Genomic DNA, 16,844 nt, shown 5'->3' on the forward strand with positions numbered 1-16,844 from the left:
AATAACTTCATTTGAAATACCTGGAAAGCAGAAGAGCACAGCTGATGGGAAGAGGGAACTAGGGCAAGAGCAGACTGTGAGACACTGTAAGGCTATGAAGTAATTTCCAGCTGGCTGCTTTCCTAAGTTCTATTTAACAAGAACTGTAATCTTACATTTTAGAAATACTGTTTTGTATTTCTGCTAGTGAAGCTACTGTTTCCCGTTTACTGTGTCTCCAGAGAGTATTGCTTAGAGGTGATGCCAAACATTTCTGGCAGCCAGTGAGTTGTCCTGAGCCTCTGCACTGGGGAGATGGAGTGGCAGGGTGCTGCCAGAGCCAGCTTGAGAAGGAGGAGTGGGACCCTTTGTAGAGCCCCAGCATTTCTCTCTTGTAGGTGACCAGCTCAAGTGCAAAACAAATTGCTTTTGATTAATAGATTTTGTAGCCCAGTGATTGTAGAATGGCCTCTGGACACAGAATCCAATTAAGAGGCATAACTATGATGAAGCACAGACTATTACCAGGATGAGCATAAAACTGAAATCCAGAGTGGGAGATTTAATCTTCACTTGAGTCTGTGAAGTTGTCTTTCCCTTCTAGAACCTTGTTTTGGCACACTGATAAGCAGACCATGGAAAAAGCACATGAACTGCCCCTTATCTGAATAGATGAGGATTACTTTGCTTCTATAATTTACAAAAGCAAACATTATTTTGCAGTGTAAAAGTCTGTAGTAGATGAGGTTGTCTTTCAGAGGCAGCATCTGCCTGGTCGTAAATCATGCATCATAATTTATCTTTGCTTGCATGCTGGCTGTTGCCCTAGGCAGAGGTCTTGTCTGCACTTACAGTAAGACCTTTCTGAGAAACCATGAGGGCACTTGGAACATCCCATGCACCAGGGAGTTCACTTGGTTCTCTGAAATGAACGACTTCAACATTATCTCTGGTGCAACTTCTTCTGGAAGGTACCAATAACTTCCTTTGGCAGCTGCCTCCCCACACAGCTTTGGCCATCCATTGTTGGAGATGTGCATTAGGCCAAGAAAAATGTTATTCACAGTCTGAATGTATCATAACCTTATGACTTCAAATGTCTAGTGCTTTCAAAGAAGATGCATTTCCAAGCTGAATATTTTTCTTGAGCAACTTTTGAGCTGTTGGACTCAGACTGGTATGATACAAGTCACATCATGAAGATGGTCTTGGAAGATTGCCAGTAAAAATAAAGATGGTGTAGGAGTCTTGGGCTTCCCATAATCTGATGGATCTGTGGAATTCATGTAGTTGCATTCATCTTCTGCAACAGTGGCAGCTAGGTTAGTTTAAGGAAACAAATAATGGATTAAAAACAACAAAAAAGTTCATGTGAATTTCAAGTAAAAAAGCAGTGGAAACACTTGTTAAAGCAATTGTGCTCTTGGTCTCCAGTTTCTCTTTAGGAGAATTAGGACATTCCTTTTATTACCACAAATGACATGAACACCAGGGCCAAAGTCTCTCCTCTCTTATATCCAGGCAACTCTATTGACGTCAATGGGATTTCACTGATTTATAAATCAAGGAAAAATTTAGTGCAATTATAAAAATCACTTCCAACTTGTAACAAAAACACATTCTCACTAGAAAACAAAATAATCTGCCTGAGTCTAAGTTCAGTCTAGATGAAATAAAAGCTGGCAAGGCTGAGATGTCCCCTGCCTTTAGGGGCCAGGAGGTCTCTGAGCTGCTCTCTGCCTGGCCATGGTGTAACTTCAGCCACTGTCCTGAGCCATGATGGATAATTAGCCAGAATAAGGATCACTAATGGCCCCTGGACTCAACACAGGTGAGCAGACCTGGCACAGCCTGGCCTTGTGTGCCTGGCCAGGTTTGTAATTGGGTGTAGAAGCACATGCATCATAAATATCTGCCTCTCTTTTGCTATGGAGGTAGGCAAGATTGCTTTGCTCCTTCTGAGAAAGGCCTTCCACACATACATTTATACACAGGATCTCAGAGGGATGTCATTTGTAATAAGTGAAAAGGCTTAATTTTCCTAAGAGGTTTAGTTTAGCAGCTGAGAACTCCAAAAGTTTGCCCTTTGAAAGACAAATGATAAAACTATTCCTCCCCATGATGATTTATTTCCTTTTTAATCTTTATTTTTTTTCTTTCTATTTATTTTTAAATTGAAACCTAAATGTCAGATCTGAACTACTTAAGAGTCTCTTTGTTATAAAAAAGGCAGAAAACCTCTGCTTTGTGGACAGCCAGTTTGGTGTGGCAGCCACTTGGCATACCAAGGTTTAATGTAATTTATGCTCTCATAATTTAATAGTATTTTAATAGACATGGTTTAGCATATTGTGCCAAAAAAGTCAAACTCATTAGTTAGCTCATGTCCTATTTATATTTGATACTTCCTGCTGAAACTCATACTTTCTTTCCTGGCTAGAAATGGATTGATTAGAGCTTTTCAAAAGAACTGAAGGCAGTTAATACTCAATTGCCATCAGGTGCTAGGAGGATTTAGTTATTTCACTATGGACATCTGCAAATCTCAGTGTAGAAAGTGAGGGAGGGCACACAGGCTCTGATCTTTTGCACTTTTTACTGGAGTAACTGCCCTAATGTACAAACTGTGTCTCTCATGGGTGAGTGTGGTTTGCATGAGGACCCAGATCTGCAGGTCCTGCTCCCAGTCAAATGGTCACTCACTTAAAGGGAGCTTTCCCCTCCTCTTGCTTTCTTTGTTTAACTCTTTTTTTTTTTTTTTACTTGTAATTTTTTGTGCCTGGATTATTTTCACTGTGGGAACAGACTAAAACTGTTTGATCTTCCAACTTCACAAGGTTTGGGGAGGGACAGCAGTGCAGGGCAAAGGGAGGGAGGGAGGAAGGAAGGAAGGGTTGTGTTGTTATGATAGAACTGGATAGTAGGAAATATCTAGTATTTTGTCTAGTTTCTCTGGGAAACAAGTCTTATCTTCATCTTGGTTGCTCTGTATGAAGTTTCTACAAATGCTGATAAGTTTCACCATGGAACAGAAATGATGAAGTGCTCTTTTGTGCTCCTATATGCTCTTGATAAAGGATGAAAAAACTATTTGTGCCTGGCATAATTGCTCCAATTATCCCACATACTGGTGAACCTATGAATTCAAGCACACATCTCTTAAATCCTGCTTATTGGGTTGCAAATATTAGAGAGTTAAGGAGTTAACTGTGATCTTGTTCATGCAGAGAACTTTGAATTAAAAGTATAAATATGTAGTTGTCTCACAAATTCAGCCTATGTCAGCATTCATCTGGTGCTGTAAGAATGGGAGAATTTACTCCACTATCAAAATTCAGATATTTTTAGAGATTTAGGGTGTTCTGTTTAGAAGTTGGCATCATTTTGGCTGGAACTTGACAAAAGCTCTTTTTTTTAAGGCAACCCTGGTGCTTGAGGGCAGGGCAGGGAATCTTTTGAAATGGTCATTTCTAACAGTCTTTCAGAGCTCCTTCTACCTTGGGGCAGTGCCTGGGAGCTGAGCTGACAGAATCTCATTCAGGTTTACATGGAACTTCATGAGGGTAGAGTTTGTGCCTGATTGCTGTTATGTCTATTTGCTGAAAACTTAATTTTCCATGTAAAAGTTGTGAATTGGAGGAATATTTGTTGATTAGGACATCAGGTTGTGCTGTGTGACTCAAGGAGCCAGCCAGCTCACCCAAACCATGCTGAGTTACAGGCCTGTGGCTTAGGGATGCAACAGCAAACCCCAGCAAGATAACTCAGAATAATGAGGATTTGAAAGATGCCAGTGTGAACATTTGTTTGTTATTAAATATAAGCAAAAGGGGCATTACCACCAGTGATGACAAGTGCTTGGAAAAAATGATAAATCTGTCAGATCTGGGCTGGCATCTGCAATGAGCTGAACTGACTTTAAAGATGCCATGAAGGATTCACTGTCACTGGATCATGTGGGTTGAACAGAATTGTGTTTAGCATTTGCCTTAAAAACTTGATGAGGAAACATCAAAAGACCATGAGGTACTGGGTCTTATCCCTTGAGAACCCAAAGGAGAAGAAAAGACACTTTAGAGAAAAAAAAAAATGCTCCAGGAGAATCTCAGCTTTTCTTTATCTTCACCAAATCCAGACTCCAGACCTTCAAGTGCTGGTTTCACTTCTCAAAGGGAGATTTAGCAGTTTGGGCCATTTAGAGCCAAGGGATTTAGGAATGTATGAGTGTACCTGGGAGTGTTTTCTGAGAGATGTAATTCACCAGATCTGAGCACTCTTCCACATTTGCAGCAGTAGAAATAGTTTTAAAATCCCACCCTTCCCAGGTTTGATAAGGCCCAAGACCCAGGTTTTATGGCTGGGTTCACATGTGGCAGGTTCTCCTTTGTACCGTTTGCTTTGAATTGCTTTGTTGACATAAGCATGCCCTTGTTGGGTGGATCATCTGTGTTTATTTTAATGTATATTTCCTTTTAATCATTACCTTATCCTTACCAACAACTGACTTCAATAGTCGCTGCCTTGAGTAATAAGCACAGGAATGTGCTCGTATTTTGCTGAATCAAGACTTCCACCAGGCAAGCCCACATACTAAGGAAGTTTTCCCTGTGAATTTACGTTGTGCTAACGGGAGGCACTGCTATGACACATGCAGCAGCCAAGCCAGGGAGCTTTTCCTGCGGGTCTGTTGTGGGGAGATGCGATCTGTGTCACTGCAAGGCCGTGTTTGGTTTAGATTACAATATGGCACAAGGCTGGCAGGGCAGTGTCTGTCCATGAGGGATGCAGCAAACCCTCACCCAAGGGAGGAGAAGGTGAATCAGTGGCCTCAGGGCTTGTTAGTGGTTGGGAAATCACAGCACTGCCTTGGATGTTGGAGCAGCAACACATCCCTCCCACTTTCAAAGCACAGGGTTGCCTTTTTAATACCAAACCACTTCAGTGCCCATTTGCAAACCCCTGGCTGGGGTTTGCCCATGGTCAGTGCTCAGGGTCTCAGATATCCTGGCTGGTCCCTGGGAAGGCTCCATGTGCCAGCTCTGAGCAGCAGCCAAACTTAAACCTGTAGCTCTGCAGAGTGAGACGCTGCCATCCTCGTGTGAACTCCCTGAGCTCACCACGGGGCAGACTCTTTTGTGGGTTTTTTCCCTGCCCACCACCAAAGATACCCCAGGCAGCTCCGTGGCAATGCCACGTGTCTGTAAATGCCCCTCACAGTGCTCCAGGTCCCATGGGAAGTGCCCGGTGTTGTAGTGCTGGTTCCCAGCAGTCACTTACAGCACACAAGGGCTCCCATGCCAGCCTCTGTCTCCCAAAAGCTTCTTTCAGCCCCGTTGCTGCAGGGAGCTTGAATTTCTGTCTGCCTTGAGAAGTGGTTTGTTTTTCAAAACTCTATTAAAGGAGCTATTATTCAAAATCCGCTTTTACTTTGGAAGGGGATTGCTTTCCGTCTCTCCTTTTATCTCCAAACATGTCAAATCAGCAAAAGCACAGAGTGAAAAACATGCACCCAATAAGTTATATTTAGAAACTGGTTAGTCCGTATTTAACATTCCTGTCAGTGCTTACCCTGTTTTGCATGTCTGGACTGGTGTTAAATTAAATTAAATACATGCAAGCATGACATTTATTATTCTAGAGCTCAGCACAGGAATAACAAAACTGCCTATCTAATTTCACTGCCACAAATCCTGGAGATGTGGCTTCAAATAGTATGTTCTTATGATTATCTAAAATCCTTCCTGCATTTCAGTAAATCAAGGAGAGGTCAGCTCTGGGGAAAACTGAAAAATAACAGCTGAAAAAGGGTTTAATAAGGAGAAACTGTTCTCCTTTGCAGACTCACTCAAGGCTCCAGCATGGGGTATTCTCATGTGGCGGGTACTTGCTGCAGTGGCTTTTTTGATGTATATGAATAAAGGAAGCAAAGCTGCTGTTTTTTGGATGGGTTGAGTCTGGTGTTGGCCACACACCTGATGAGGCTCACTGCCTGCAGGGCAGCAGCATGGGCATGGGGAAGTCCAGGATTTTCTAGGAAGACAATTGAAAAGGTGGGTGAGGTGCAAACCCAGGGTCCCTTGCAGCCCTTCATTTCTGAGATGAGCATGCAGCTCTTTGGCCATCACCACTCCCCTAGTTAACAGAGAGTGTTTTTCACAAGATCAGATGGTTTTGAAGGCAGAGGTGCACAGGCAGAAGGCACATGCTGTGGTGTGGACCCTGTCCCACAACGCAGCAGTGGAAGAGCAGGATGGAGCACTCACCTTCCCAAACCCCATCAAACTACACTGCTTGCAGCTTCAGGAGAAGAGGCAGTGAATGGTGTTTGCTTATCTTTTTTATACATTCATAGCATCATGTTTTGGTTAAAAATAATATTGTTTCAGTGTTCAAAATCCTCCCCTTGACTTGGCACTTCTGCTTAAGCATGAAGTGCTGTGCAGCGATAGCCAGGCTTCAGGCTTGCCATTTGTTTCTAATTAAGGATTTGAACGATTCAATGGAAATTAAATACATGCAAGTGTAGCATTCCTCAAAGTTCAGTGTTTACTTAAAGAGTTTATTACTTATTTTTACTGGAAGAATACAGAATGGAGTCAGTAAGGTGAACCTTTTCCCAGCTGACTTTTCTCTGCAAAAACCTGCGGAAGGAAGGAGGTAGTAGGAATATGTTTGAATGAAATTACAACAAAGAGATACTTTGCTTTCTAGACATCCCCACTGCCTGGACTTCCCCCCTTTCTGGTCAGGCCAAGGAAAGTTTTTCTGTGCTTTTAACCCCTCCATGGAGGAGGGTGTGTGTGGAAGATGTTATGAGCGACTTGGCTTGGCAAAGAGAGGTGTGGCGTGGGGTAGATGGAAGATCCCATTGACTCTGACTGCACTAGGGGAGCAAGTTGGAGATGTGAGGGTAGATCTAAAATGTAGAGATTTGGGAGGCCAGGGAGTCAGAGGTTTTACAGCCCACAAACTCGGTGAGGAGCTGTGATTGTCCCAAGCCACAATTCTTACAAGGCTTTCTGCCCACTCTGCTCCTTGCTTGCATCAACAGCCATGATGTTAGCCTGATGCTTGCCCAAGAGTAGTGCCCTGGGGTCTGAGCAGCTCCCCATGTCTTACTATGGGAAATGCTGTGCTAACCTTGGTGATTTAGACTTTTCAGCAGCTGCATCATCAGGGCTTTTTTGCTTTGGTTGTTCATACAGAGCTGCTTGTAACCCAGAGTATGCAGCTCCTTTTCAAGGTAGGAAATGTGTTTTATCTAACAGACTGTTGGTTTAACTCCCTGGATAAACGAAGCTAAGACCAAAAATCCCACTTCCTCCATTGCAAACATCTCACCAGGACCTTGGGTGTCCCCTGTGCTCCAGCCTTCCCTCCTTTGAGGTGTCAGCCAGCAGTTTGTGCTGACTCGGTTGCTCCTTTCATTAGCACACCAGCCCCACCACAGGGAGCCCTCGGGAAGCCAGCAGCGTTGGCAGAGTAACCCTGAAACTGGATCTGGTTCCTTTAGGGAAAGCCACATACCTGCACGTGGGCGAGGTGGTCGACGGCGTGGACATGCGGGCGGAAGTGGGGCTGCTGAGCCGCAACGTCGTGGTGATGGGCGACATGGAGCAGCAGTGCTACGAGTACAGCAGCAAGCTGTGCTCCTTCTTTGATTTCGACACCTTTGGGGGACACATCAAGGTGAGGCTGGAGCCCTTTGTTTGTCCTTTCCTCCTTCCAGCCACGCCTTCACACAGCAAGGAAGCCAAGGAAGGGAAAAATTCCTCATCAGCCACTGAGCAAACAAGCTCTCCCCGCAGTACAGCAGATCCTCCCTCTGGCTGCTGCCTGTCCTTTGGCTTTGAAGTGCATGTAATGCCCCCACAGACACTGAGGCTGGTGATCAATGCACCTGAGATAAAGTCTCTGCATCCCAATCCCAGTTTCCCCTGGATTTTGGTGGTGCTTAGCCCAGGAAGTTTGATTTGAACCCAGCTGGCTGAAAACCATGGAAAATTATAAATATAAATTGCTTTCCTTCTACAGTAAAGTTAAATGTGTCTATGGCAGCAGTGTGGAAATCAAAGAGCAGCTCTGGTCTCCTTAGGCCCCATGGCCCTCTCTCCCTCACCCTGCAGCCACACACTCCCCTCCACACAGTAAATCCTTCAGGAGAGATGATGCAGCCCTTCCTACGCCTGTGTTCCCCCTCCTTGCCCTCAACAGATTTTTGTTTTTCTTGACTACTGTTCTTTTGCTCTCCAGATTGGTCTTGATTTTAAGGCTACACACATTGAAGGTCTGGAACTGAAACACATGGGCCAGCAGACAATGGGGCATTACCCAATTCATTTCCATATGGCCGGAGATGTGGATGAGAAAGGAGGCTACAACCCTCCAACCTATGTGAAGGACACCTCCATCCACAACACCTTCTCCCGCTGTGTCACAGTCCACGGATCCAATGGCTTACTGGTAAGAAGTCCCAGTGTCTGCCTCAGAGGTGAAGAGAGCAGGGAAAAAATCTTCCTTATGGCATGAATGTACCTTAATTATTGCAGAATTATGTGTTTTATTGTTAAAGCCAATGCCTGACTCTTCCCACCCTGGATGTACAAGGAGTATCTCAACCTGCCAGTGTGGCACTGGGGGCTGTGTGTGACTCAGAGTGGGTAGAGCATTTGTCTGGCTACTGCAGTGTCTGCCGACCAGCCCATCCCTAATGAGTGGTTGGATCTTTCAGCAGACACAGAGTTTGCTATTTAAAGAGGATAATCAGAAGCTTTAAGTGTGCCTCATCTTTCCTGTAATAAAGGTTTGGGCTTGCAATGCCAGTCATAGCATTAAGCACTCACGGAGCTGTGATTTGTTAGAGTTGCCCTCCATAACAAGAAGTCCTTTAGGATAAATCTCTAGAATGACTGACGGTTACCAGACAAGTTACAGCACACCAGAGATGTCAAGAACATGTTCAGATTCTCCTGGATCTAGGGGTGCCTTTGTTTGTGGGGTAGGCATGCTGGACCTGTTGTTTGTGAACAGAAAAGGACTAGTGGGTGATGTGATGGTTACATGCTGTCTTGGGCATCGTGATCACAAAATTATAGTAGTTTTCTATTCTTGGAGAAGTAAGGAGGGGGGTCAGCAGAACGGCTGCCCTGGATTTCCAGAGGGTAGAGTTTGGCCTGTTTGGGAACCTGGTTGACAGAGTCCCTTGAGAGGCAGGTCCTGAAGGGCAGAAGAGTCTAGGGGGACTGGATGATCTTCAAGAAGCAAGTCTTAAAGGTGCAGGATTTCTCTAGGCAAAGGACTCTCACCCATTCAGTGAAATGGCAAGAAAAAAAGTATACCCAAGCCCTGAAGAGGAGAATTTGTACTGTCAAGAGCCCTGCTGCTATATATAACAGAATTTTAAGTGGAAATATAATTGGCAGTTGTAACCTGCATGGTCACTGTGCATTAGGAGTTCATACCTCTAGAAGTGCCAGCGTTGGAAGGGAGAGTCCCAGGCATAATTAAAATGCACAGAAGTTGAACAAAGGGCACTTAAATTGCAGTTCTAGAAGTAGACCAGCTTTTATCCGCTATTTTTGAATCTGAGGTTTTGGGTTTGACCTCTGTCCTTCTAAGTTTATAACATGATCTTGAAAACCTACCAAATGAACATGGTTTCTGAAATGAAGAGACATTTTACTGTATGAATTATATAAGTCATTCAGGGTCATGTGGCATTTGCTCAATCTGAAGCTGCCGGTAGAGGGGTTTAGAACACAATTAATGTGCAGAGTGGCAGGGCAGCATTGCAGGTTTCATTTGTCACACTGTGATGGGCTGTCACCAGTGGCACCATCAACACATCCTCTGGCTGCACAGCTGCTGAAGAGCTGCAGTTTCTTCTGGATTTAATGTGAGATCTTCATTCCCTGTTTCCAAACCAAATACCCAGAACCTGGAATTTTTCTTATCAGTCAGATGGATGGGTTCATGCAGAGAATTTGGAAATAGTTCTGTCTCTTGTGCTATCTCTGGGCAACAGCTATACCAAGGGGGATCCATGGCATAGGACTCCATGTGCTCAGGCTTTTCCAGCTGAGGTGACAAAGAGAAATTTAGACAGGCTGATGTAGCTGATGAAAGCAACTTGATTCTCTTGATGTTGTTGAACAACCACAATTCCCTAAATGATCATACTTTGCCTCCATGACAAGGCACCCAAGAGAATTCTTGTAATTTAGGACATTATTTAGTCAATACAATCTCTCTGGATTTTAGTTTATCAAAATGTGTGAATATGAAGCTCTACCTATACTTGTTTTGGTTTTTTTTAACCTCATCATTACTGATGATGGCTGAAAAGAAAGCCTCAGTGAACTAAAGAAATCTAATCAATTTTGTTCAGTTGCATCACAGAAAACATGCTCCAAAAGTTGCATCACTTAGGTGTTGTTTCACGGCTCTGATACACATCTGCAGTCAGCAGCTCCGTGCCTTGATTCATCAGGTGATCCCACCACAATCTCCTCCTTCCTTTCCTCTTCCTTCTCCCCCAGATATATTCAAAGACACCCACATGAGTTTGTGATGACTACAGTAGTTACTGTATACATTTCCCAGTTGCCTATTGTCTTTTTACTTGGGTGGCAGCAGCTGTTTCTACATGCAAGAACTCAGCTCATGCAAACAAAGATGAGCTCTGTCTTTCCCCGGGTAACATTCATTCCCTTTGAGATCAGGTAGATCCAAAGTGTACTTTGCTGAGGGAAAATTTGCCTTAATGATGTGCACACTTTGGAAATAGCCATAAAAATTCCAGCTGGATTATTAAACCACAGCACTGAGTGATGTCCTTAACACTGAGCTGTTGATTTCAGAGCTGCTTCTTGCACAAGTGTTGTAGAGTGGAAATGTTTTAATAAATGGGAGAGGGGCATCAGTTGTTTTTTACTGTCATTAAAGCAAGCAGGTAATTTACATACAGGCTCTCCTGCTTGCTTTGCTGTCACTTTTCTCATGTCACTACAGAGATACTCATAGATTCTGAACAGTCTAGGAGAAAAGAGTATCCAGTTATTTCTGATGACAGGTATTTTTCTGTGGGTCTGCACAGTCTGTTAGAAGTAGCTGTCTCAACATTAGCTCACCTCATTGATGGATTATTCTGCACTTGCATGTAAATTCATATTAGCTGAGAGGCACAGAGGGTCCTTCTGGAAACAAAGCTGTAGAAATTAGTTTCTCACCATAATTGTTGTTTTAAAATGCAATAGTTACCTAATGTTTTCTGCAATATATTGGCCAAAAAAACGCCTAGTTACAAAACTGCAATCCCAGGGAGGGAACTGTGCTCTGATTCCCACTCTCCATTGGATCCCTGTGTGCAAGGTAAAGTAGAAGCAGCCACTGGGGAAGGAAATTAAATGGTAAAGTCTGGCAAGATCAGGGGAGACCTGTACTTCATGGAATAAGAGGTTATGCTATCTAACAGCTTCAGTGGTGTCTGCTTTTACTAGTCCAGCTATACTTCACAGCAGTTGTTTTGCCAGGAAGAGCATTATCTGGCTCTAAATTGCTCATGGTTAATGTAAAATTATGGACTATTAACAAGGTTCTAATCAACGAAATAATTAAATACATTAGAGGAGTGATTTTGGAACAAGCATCTCATTTTCCATGCAAGCATTTCAGCAGTGGGCTTGTGCATGAAAACAGGCACAGGAGCAAGTCAGAGGTGACTGAGAGATGGCTTATGGGGAAATAATTAATCAAAGAGAAGGTGACAAATGCCTAAGGGACCAGATTCCTGGCTGGTAACTCCCTCTTGTTCCGTGGCCTTTCAGGGATGAGTTAGGAGAACAGGCTTTCACTGGCTCTGAGCTCTCTGCCAGTGCACAGCCCTGTCTCACCCTGCTCCTGTTCTCTCTCACTGCTCTGGGAGATGTGATCCCCTGGGATAGCACTCCCCTGCTTTGCCCCAGCTGGTCACTGCAGGTTTCCATGTCCATGTCCCAGTGCAAAGTTGTGCTAGCTGGGAAGATAAATGGCTGAAGTGGCAAACATTTTTCTAGGGAAACTGCTTCCATCATCTAAATGCCCCAACACCATTGCTTATGTGTCTTTTTGGTATTACTGTCCTGTGAGAGAAAGCTCATAGGATTTGGTGGCAGTTTCTGTGGAATTCTGACATCTCTGTGGTAAAAAATTTCTTCTATGTGTTGGAAACCTTCTGCTGAATGTTGCTCACTCTCTTGAAATGTTCTGTCCTGTAAACCTTTATCATAACAAGGATGGGATAGTTCATTATTCTGAGGGGGTACTGTTTAGTATATATGTTTTACACCTAAATAAAGAAGGCTAAACCTTGCAAAATCTATCACTTATTAGACATGGGAAGTTAGCAGTGAATTTCAGTGAGGGAGCTTAATGGAATGTACCATTTTGCAGGTCACTTTAGCAGTGTTTAATTTACTGTGATGACTTGTGCTCAGAGATTTGAGTATTTACACTGGAGCATGGATGCTACATAATAGAAGTCTGTGTGGTTGTAAGCCAGTAACAGATTTGGCAAGCAAATTGTTTGTTCTCATGTGAAAACATATTTGTAATCATTTCAACACTAATACTGGGATTTTATTTGAAATTGGTGCTCTTTGCCTCAGGAATGAGGTGTGAAGGTGACAAAGTCTCAAGCCTGTTTACAAAAGCAATTCAAGCACTTGAATGCCAATGCACTTGGTCTCTCAGTGACACCATGATGAACAGGTCTTCTAACAGGGTTAATACTGTCCTTTGTCCCCTGACAATTACTGTTTCATCAGAAGCATTTAGAGGAACACTTCTGTGGCAGATTAACCTTTGCTAGGGAGGTTTCCTGAGTCCAAGGTGATTGATGAGGGGTGGCTGATGGGAACAGCAAGGGAAGAGCCCAGGAGATCCAGACCTTGCCCTGTCAATGGAGACCTGAAATTAATTTTCTATATTCCAGATATAGCCACTGACAACTGATTTTCTGGACACAATTGCTGCATGTCCAAGGGCTGTATCTTCCCATCTTCTCCCCTCCTTAGGCTTCAAACTCACACTCCTGCTCTCAGATCTTCCAGTGGTGTGAGGGCAGTTATTCTGTCCAACCAAGAGTGCCCCAGTGTTACCAACATCCAAACCAAAACCAGAGCAGCATTGATTAATGCCAGCTGATTTGTCTCAGGGTCAAGCAAAGCTTCTGTCAACAACTTGAAGAAAAAGATCAGGTTAAACCCAAAACAAGCCAGCCTGTCTGGAAAACAAATTTCTGCCTCTCTGATAGCCTGGAAAAATATTTTTTCATCTCAACTGCATTTTTGAGTTGCATTTTATGTAGCTGCCCATGTAACTTCACGTGGCTCATCTTAATGAGCCCAGATGTGATTTGAATGTCTGATTCCTCTCCTCATCCCCCACCCTGTGTTTTTTTTTGCCAGCCTCATGCTAAGACAGTCTCTGATTTCTCAGGCAAACAAAGGAATGGAATGAGCATTTCCTAGGTGATGACAAATTCTAATTAAGTGTTAGAGTTATTGCTTTGACTATAAGCTCTTACAGGCTGAGAGGAACCTTGCTTTTGGTTTAGGTCATAGATCCTGAGTTCAAAAGGGAACTGAGACTCCTATGTGCCATCAACTAAAGTTTGTTCTAATTGTGCAGTGGCTGAAGCATAGAACCCCAACACTGACCCTTGTTCTGTCCATGCAGGTGAAGGATGTGGTGGGTTATGATGCTCTGGGCCATTGTTTTTTTACGGAGGATGGCCCAGAGGAGCGCAACACGTTTGACCACTGCCTGGGGCTGCTGGTGAAGCCCAGCACTCTGCTCCCCTCCGACCGCGACAGCAGGATGTGCAAGCTGATCACAGAGGGAGCTTACCCAGGCTACATCCCTAAGCCCAGGCAGGACTGCAGGTGAGTGGGAGCCTTCCTCTTCTCTTCCTTCTCCTTGCAGGACTTGGCCATAACAGACAGCATTCTGTGTATGGGATTATGTAGATATCTGTAGGGGTTTGGTCTGTTTGCCCCAAATTTGGGAGAGCAGTTTCCTTGGGGTCTTCATCCTTGTGCTATTCAGATACCTACATACCTAGGGTGTACTTTTAACTTTTTGTATAAAGTCCATTGAGATGGTTCCCACCCAAAATATTGTAAATCTTTCTTTCAAAGTGTGCTGCCTGGGGCTTTGTAGAGTCTTGAACCATCATTTTGGTGATGGCTCAGCAGAAAGTAGCTGAGTTCAGAATGGGCCACATTCTGACATTTGTGCTCATCTCAAATGGCAACTGTTTTTGAAAAGATTTCAGTATCACCCATTTTGTCCTCAGAATAAGCTGAGGTTTTGTTCAAACAAAGGTATTTTAAACTTTTTAGTTTGGCAAGGGAGAGAGAGGAATTCATGCAATGCTCTTTTTCACATCTGTGTTTGTTTATAAAATACCCCTAATGTCCCTGTTCTTAAAATAAGGGTTAATTAGCCAATGTGCTAATTTTCCACTGATAATTTGTTTAATAGTCATAGGGACATATTTTGTGTGTAATTTTGAAGACTGTTGCATGAATGAGTGCTTTCTAATGGAAAGGTGTTAAGGTACTTTGATCTGCCCTGTCTTCTTTTATAAAAGAATTCAAGATCTGGTCAGAAAAACAGCTCAGCTTGTTTTGCACTGGGCTCATCCAGCCTGGAAGTGCATGAGTACACCAACACTAATCCCAGTGCAGAGACAGAGGATGAGCAACAGCTGTGGCTCCAGCAGCTTGGGAGAGGCAGGCAGGGAGCTGCTGCTGGGAATTCAAACAACAGGATTGTGCCAAATGACACCATAACCTGCCCAATCCATGAGGCTCTGAAGAACGGATTAGGCTGAAAGACAAGTCACTGTGGAAATACACTGTCCTTGCCCTTGCCTACACAGCAGGAGGTGGTCTATAAATAATCCAAATTTGTTTACTTCTAGGCCAGTCCCACGCCCAAAATAGAAAAATTTTGCTGTTTTCATGATAAATTCAGACAAACGGAAATGCATCAGCAAAATCAGTTGGTCTAAAGCCCCTGTGAAGTCCCTCAGGCAAGATTAAAATAGACACAAGGGTTCCACAGGTTCATATCCTGCAGAAGGGCAAATCTCACCCAGCAAATGTAGGGGCCAGTCTGCTGGCTGTAAGTGCTGGATGTTTGCCGTGCTTGTTGGTTAACAAATTCTGGATGTCACAGGATGGACAGTGATGGATGGATTGATCTGTCCTCCTTGATGGGAATCTTTCAATTGAGAGTCTTTTATGTGCATTAGACAAATGGAATGCTTTTGTCCCAAAATAAATGTGCAGGAGGGTGGGAGTAAATAAAGTTAATCAATCACAGCAGCTCTTGGAACAGGCAGATGCGGGGGTACACTTGGAAAGCCCTTAGCAGGCAATTCATTGGGTTCCCTGATTAAACGAGTCTCTAATGAACCCAAGGGCTTATGTGGGGGCAAAGTTCTTTTCTGTGACTTGTGCAACAACATATTTACCTTATCACAAAACATGATTGACATCTGACAGCTTCATAGCAGGCTTGGAATTGCAGTTGAAATTCCTCATTTAATACATGGTGTTTTAAAAGATAAGGCCATGTTCTCTGTCAAACCACAGAGGACACGAGGTATGAGAAGAAAAAGGAAAAACACATTCCTCTTGCCCCTAGGCAGGGCCCCTTATCTGGGGAGGTATCAGCCCTGCCTGCACTGGGGGAGTTTATGGGTGACTCTGGTGTGTGCTCAAACTGTCATTTTCGTGTTATTCTTTGTTTTTCTGACCTGCAGTGCTGTATCCACCTTCTGGATAGCCAACCCACACAACAACCTTATAAACTGTGCAGCTGCTGGATCTGAAGTGAGTGCACAAGTTTCTTATTTGGTAACAGCTCAGGCCTGTGACAGCCCTGCAAGGCTGAGGGAGGCTCTCACTGGAATAAAACCTGCTATTGTGTCACAGACATTTTTAAAGCTGCTTGATTGAGACACATATTAATGTGGCTGGTGCCACCAATAAAAAGAATGGTTTTACTTTTGCTCCAAACTTCTTGTCACTTGCTGTTTCTAGAGCTGTATTTAACAAAATTCCATAGTGTGCAGCCTGAATAAATTAAACAAATGTGACTGTGGAGTCACAGAGAAGCCTTTGGCAATGATATTGTTGATTGTGGTACAGTAATGGTGCTCCAAAATTTCAGTCAGCCCAAATGCTAATTCCACAGTCAGTTTTGGTTACATCAGGATCTTTATTATCCTGAGAAGACATAAAACCAAGAAAACCAAGCCTAAAACAGAGAGATGTGGTCTTTCCAATGCTTTCAAATCTTGGGTAGCTATATTAGGACTCAGTGATCAATTTTTAGGCAACTAAATAAAAATTATTTAATTTTTAAATTTGGAAAGCCTCACTTATGCTCCAATATTGATGCCAAAACTCAACCTGAGGCACCCTGAAGATCAGAAGGGAGAATATCAGTGCTCATGTGCGTTAAACTCTTTGCTGCAGGCGTTACATGGGTCAGTGGCTGTGATTTGTCCTGAGCATGTGTCTTGTGGCTCTCCTGGGGCTAGTGCAGATCAGCAAAGTCTCAGATGTCCCTTCTCTCTCTCAGGAAACAGGCTTTTGGTTTGTCCTGCACCACGTGCCCACTGGCCCTTCGGCAGGCATGTATTCCCCTGGCTACTCCGAGCACATGCCGATGGGGAAATTCTCCAACAACCGCGCGCATTCCAACTACCGGGTGAGTCTGCACGCAACGGGAACAGGAACGCTGCCTCGGAACAAACCCCATCCCTCACTCCAGCTTCCCAGGCCTGAAAGCTATTAGAGCCTGTGCCTCCT

At 43.8% G+C, this 16,844-nt stretch overlaps 1 protein-coding gene across 1 annotated transcript in view; it reads left to right on the top strand.

The window, feature by feature from the left end:
- LOC121354435 (cell migration inducing hyaluronidase 1) overlaps positions 1-16,844 on the top strand; it is a 47,229-nt gene that overhangs the window by 14,726 nt on the left and 15,659 nt on the right. The window contains exons 11-15 of the mRNA XM_041469072.1: positions 7,493-7,668; positions 8,233-8,442; positions 13,696-13,901; positions 15,791-15,860; positions 16,615-16,743. Of these exons, the coding sequence (XP_041325006.1) occupies positions 7,493-7,668; positions 8,233-8,442; positions 13,696-13,901; positions 15,791-15,860; positions 16,615-16,743 (791 nt within the window). The remainder of the gene's footprint in view (positions 1-7,492; positions 7,669-8,232; positions 8,443-13,695; positions 13,902-15,790; positions 15,861-16,614; positions 16,744-16,844) is intronic.

Source organism: Pyrgilauda ruficollis, unplaced genomic scaffold (genome assembly GCF_017590135.1).
Source record: "Pyrgilauda ruficollis isolate IOZ18807 unplaced genomic scaffold, ASM1759013v1 scaffold23, whole genome shotgun sequence".
NCBI classification, from domain to species: Eukaryota; Metazoa; Chordata; class Aves; order Passeriformes; family Passeridae; genus Pyrgilauda; species Pyrgilauda ruficollis.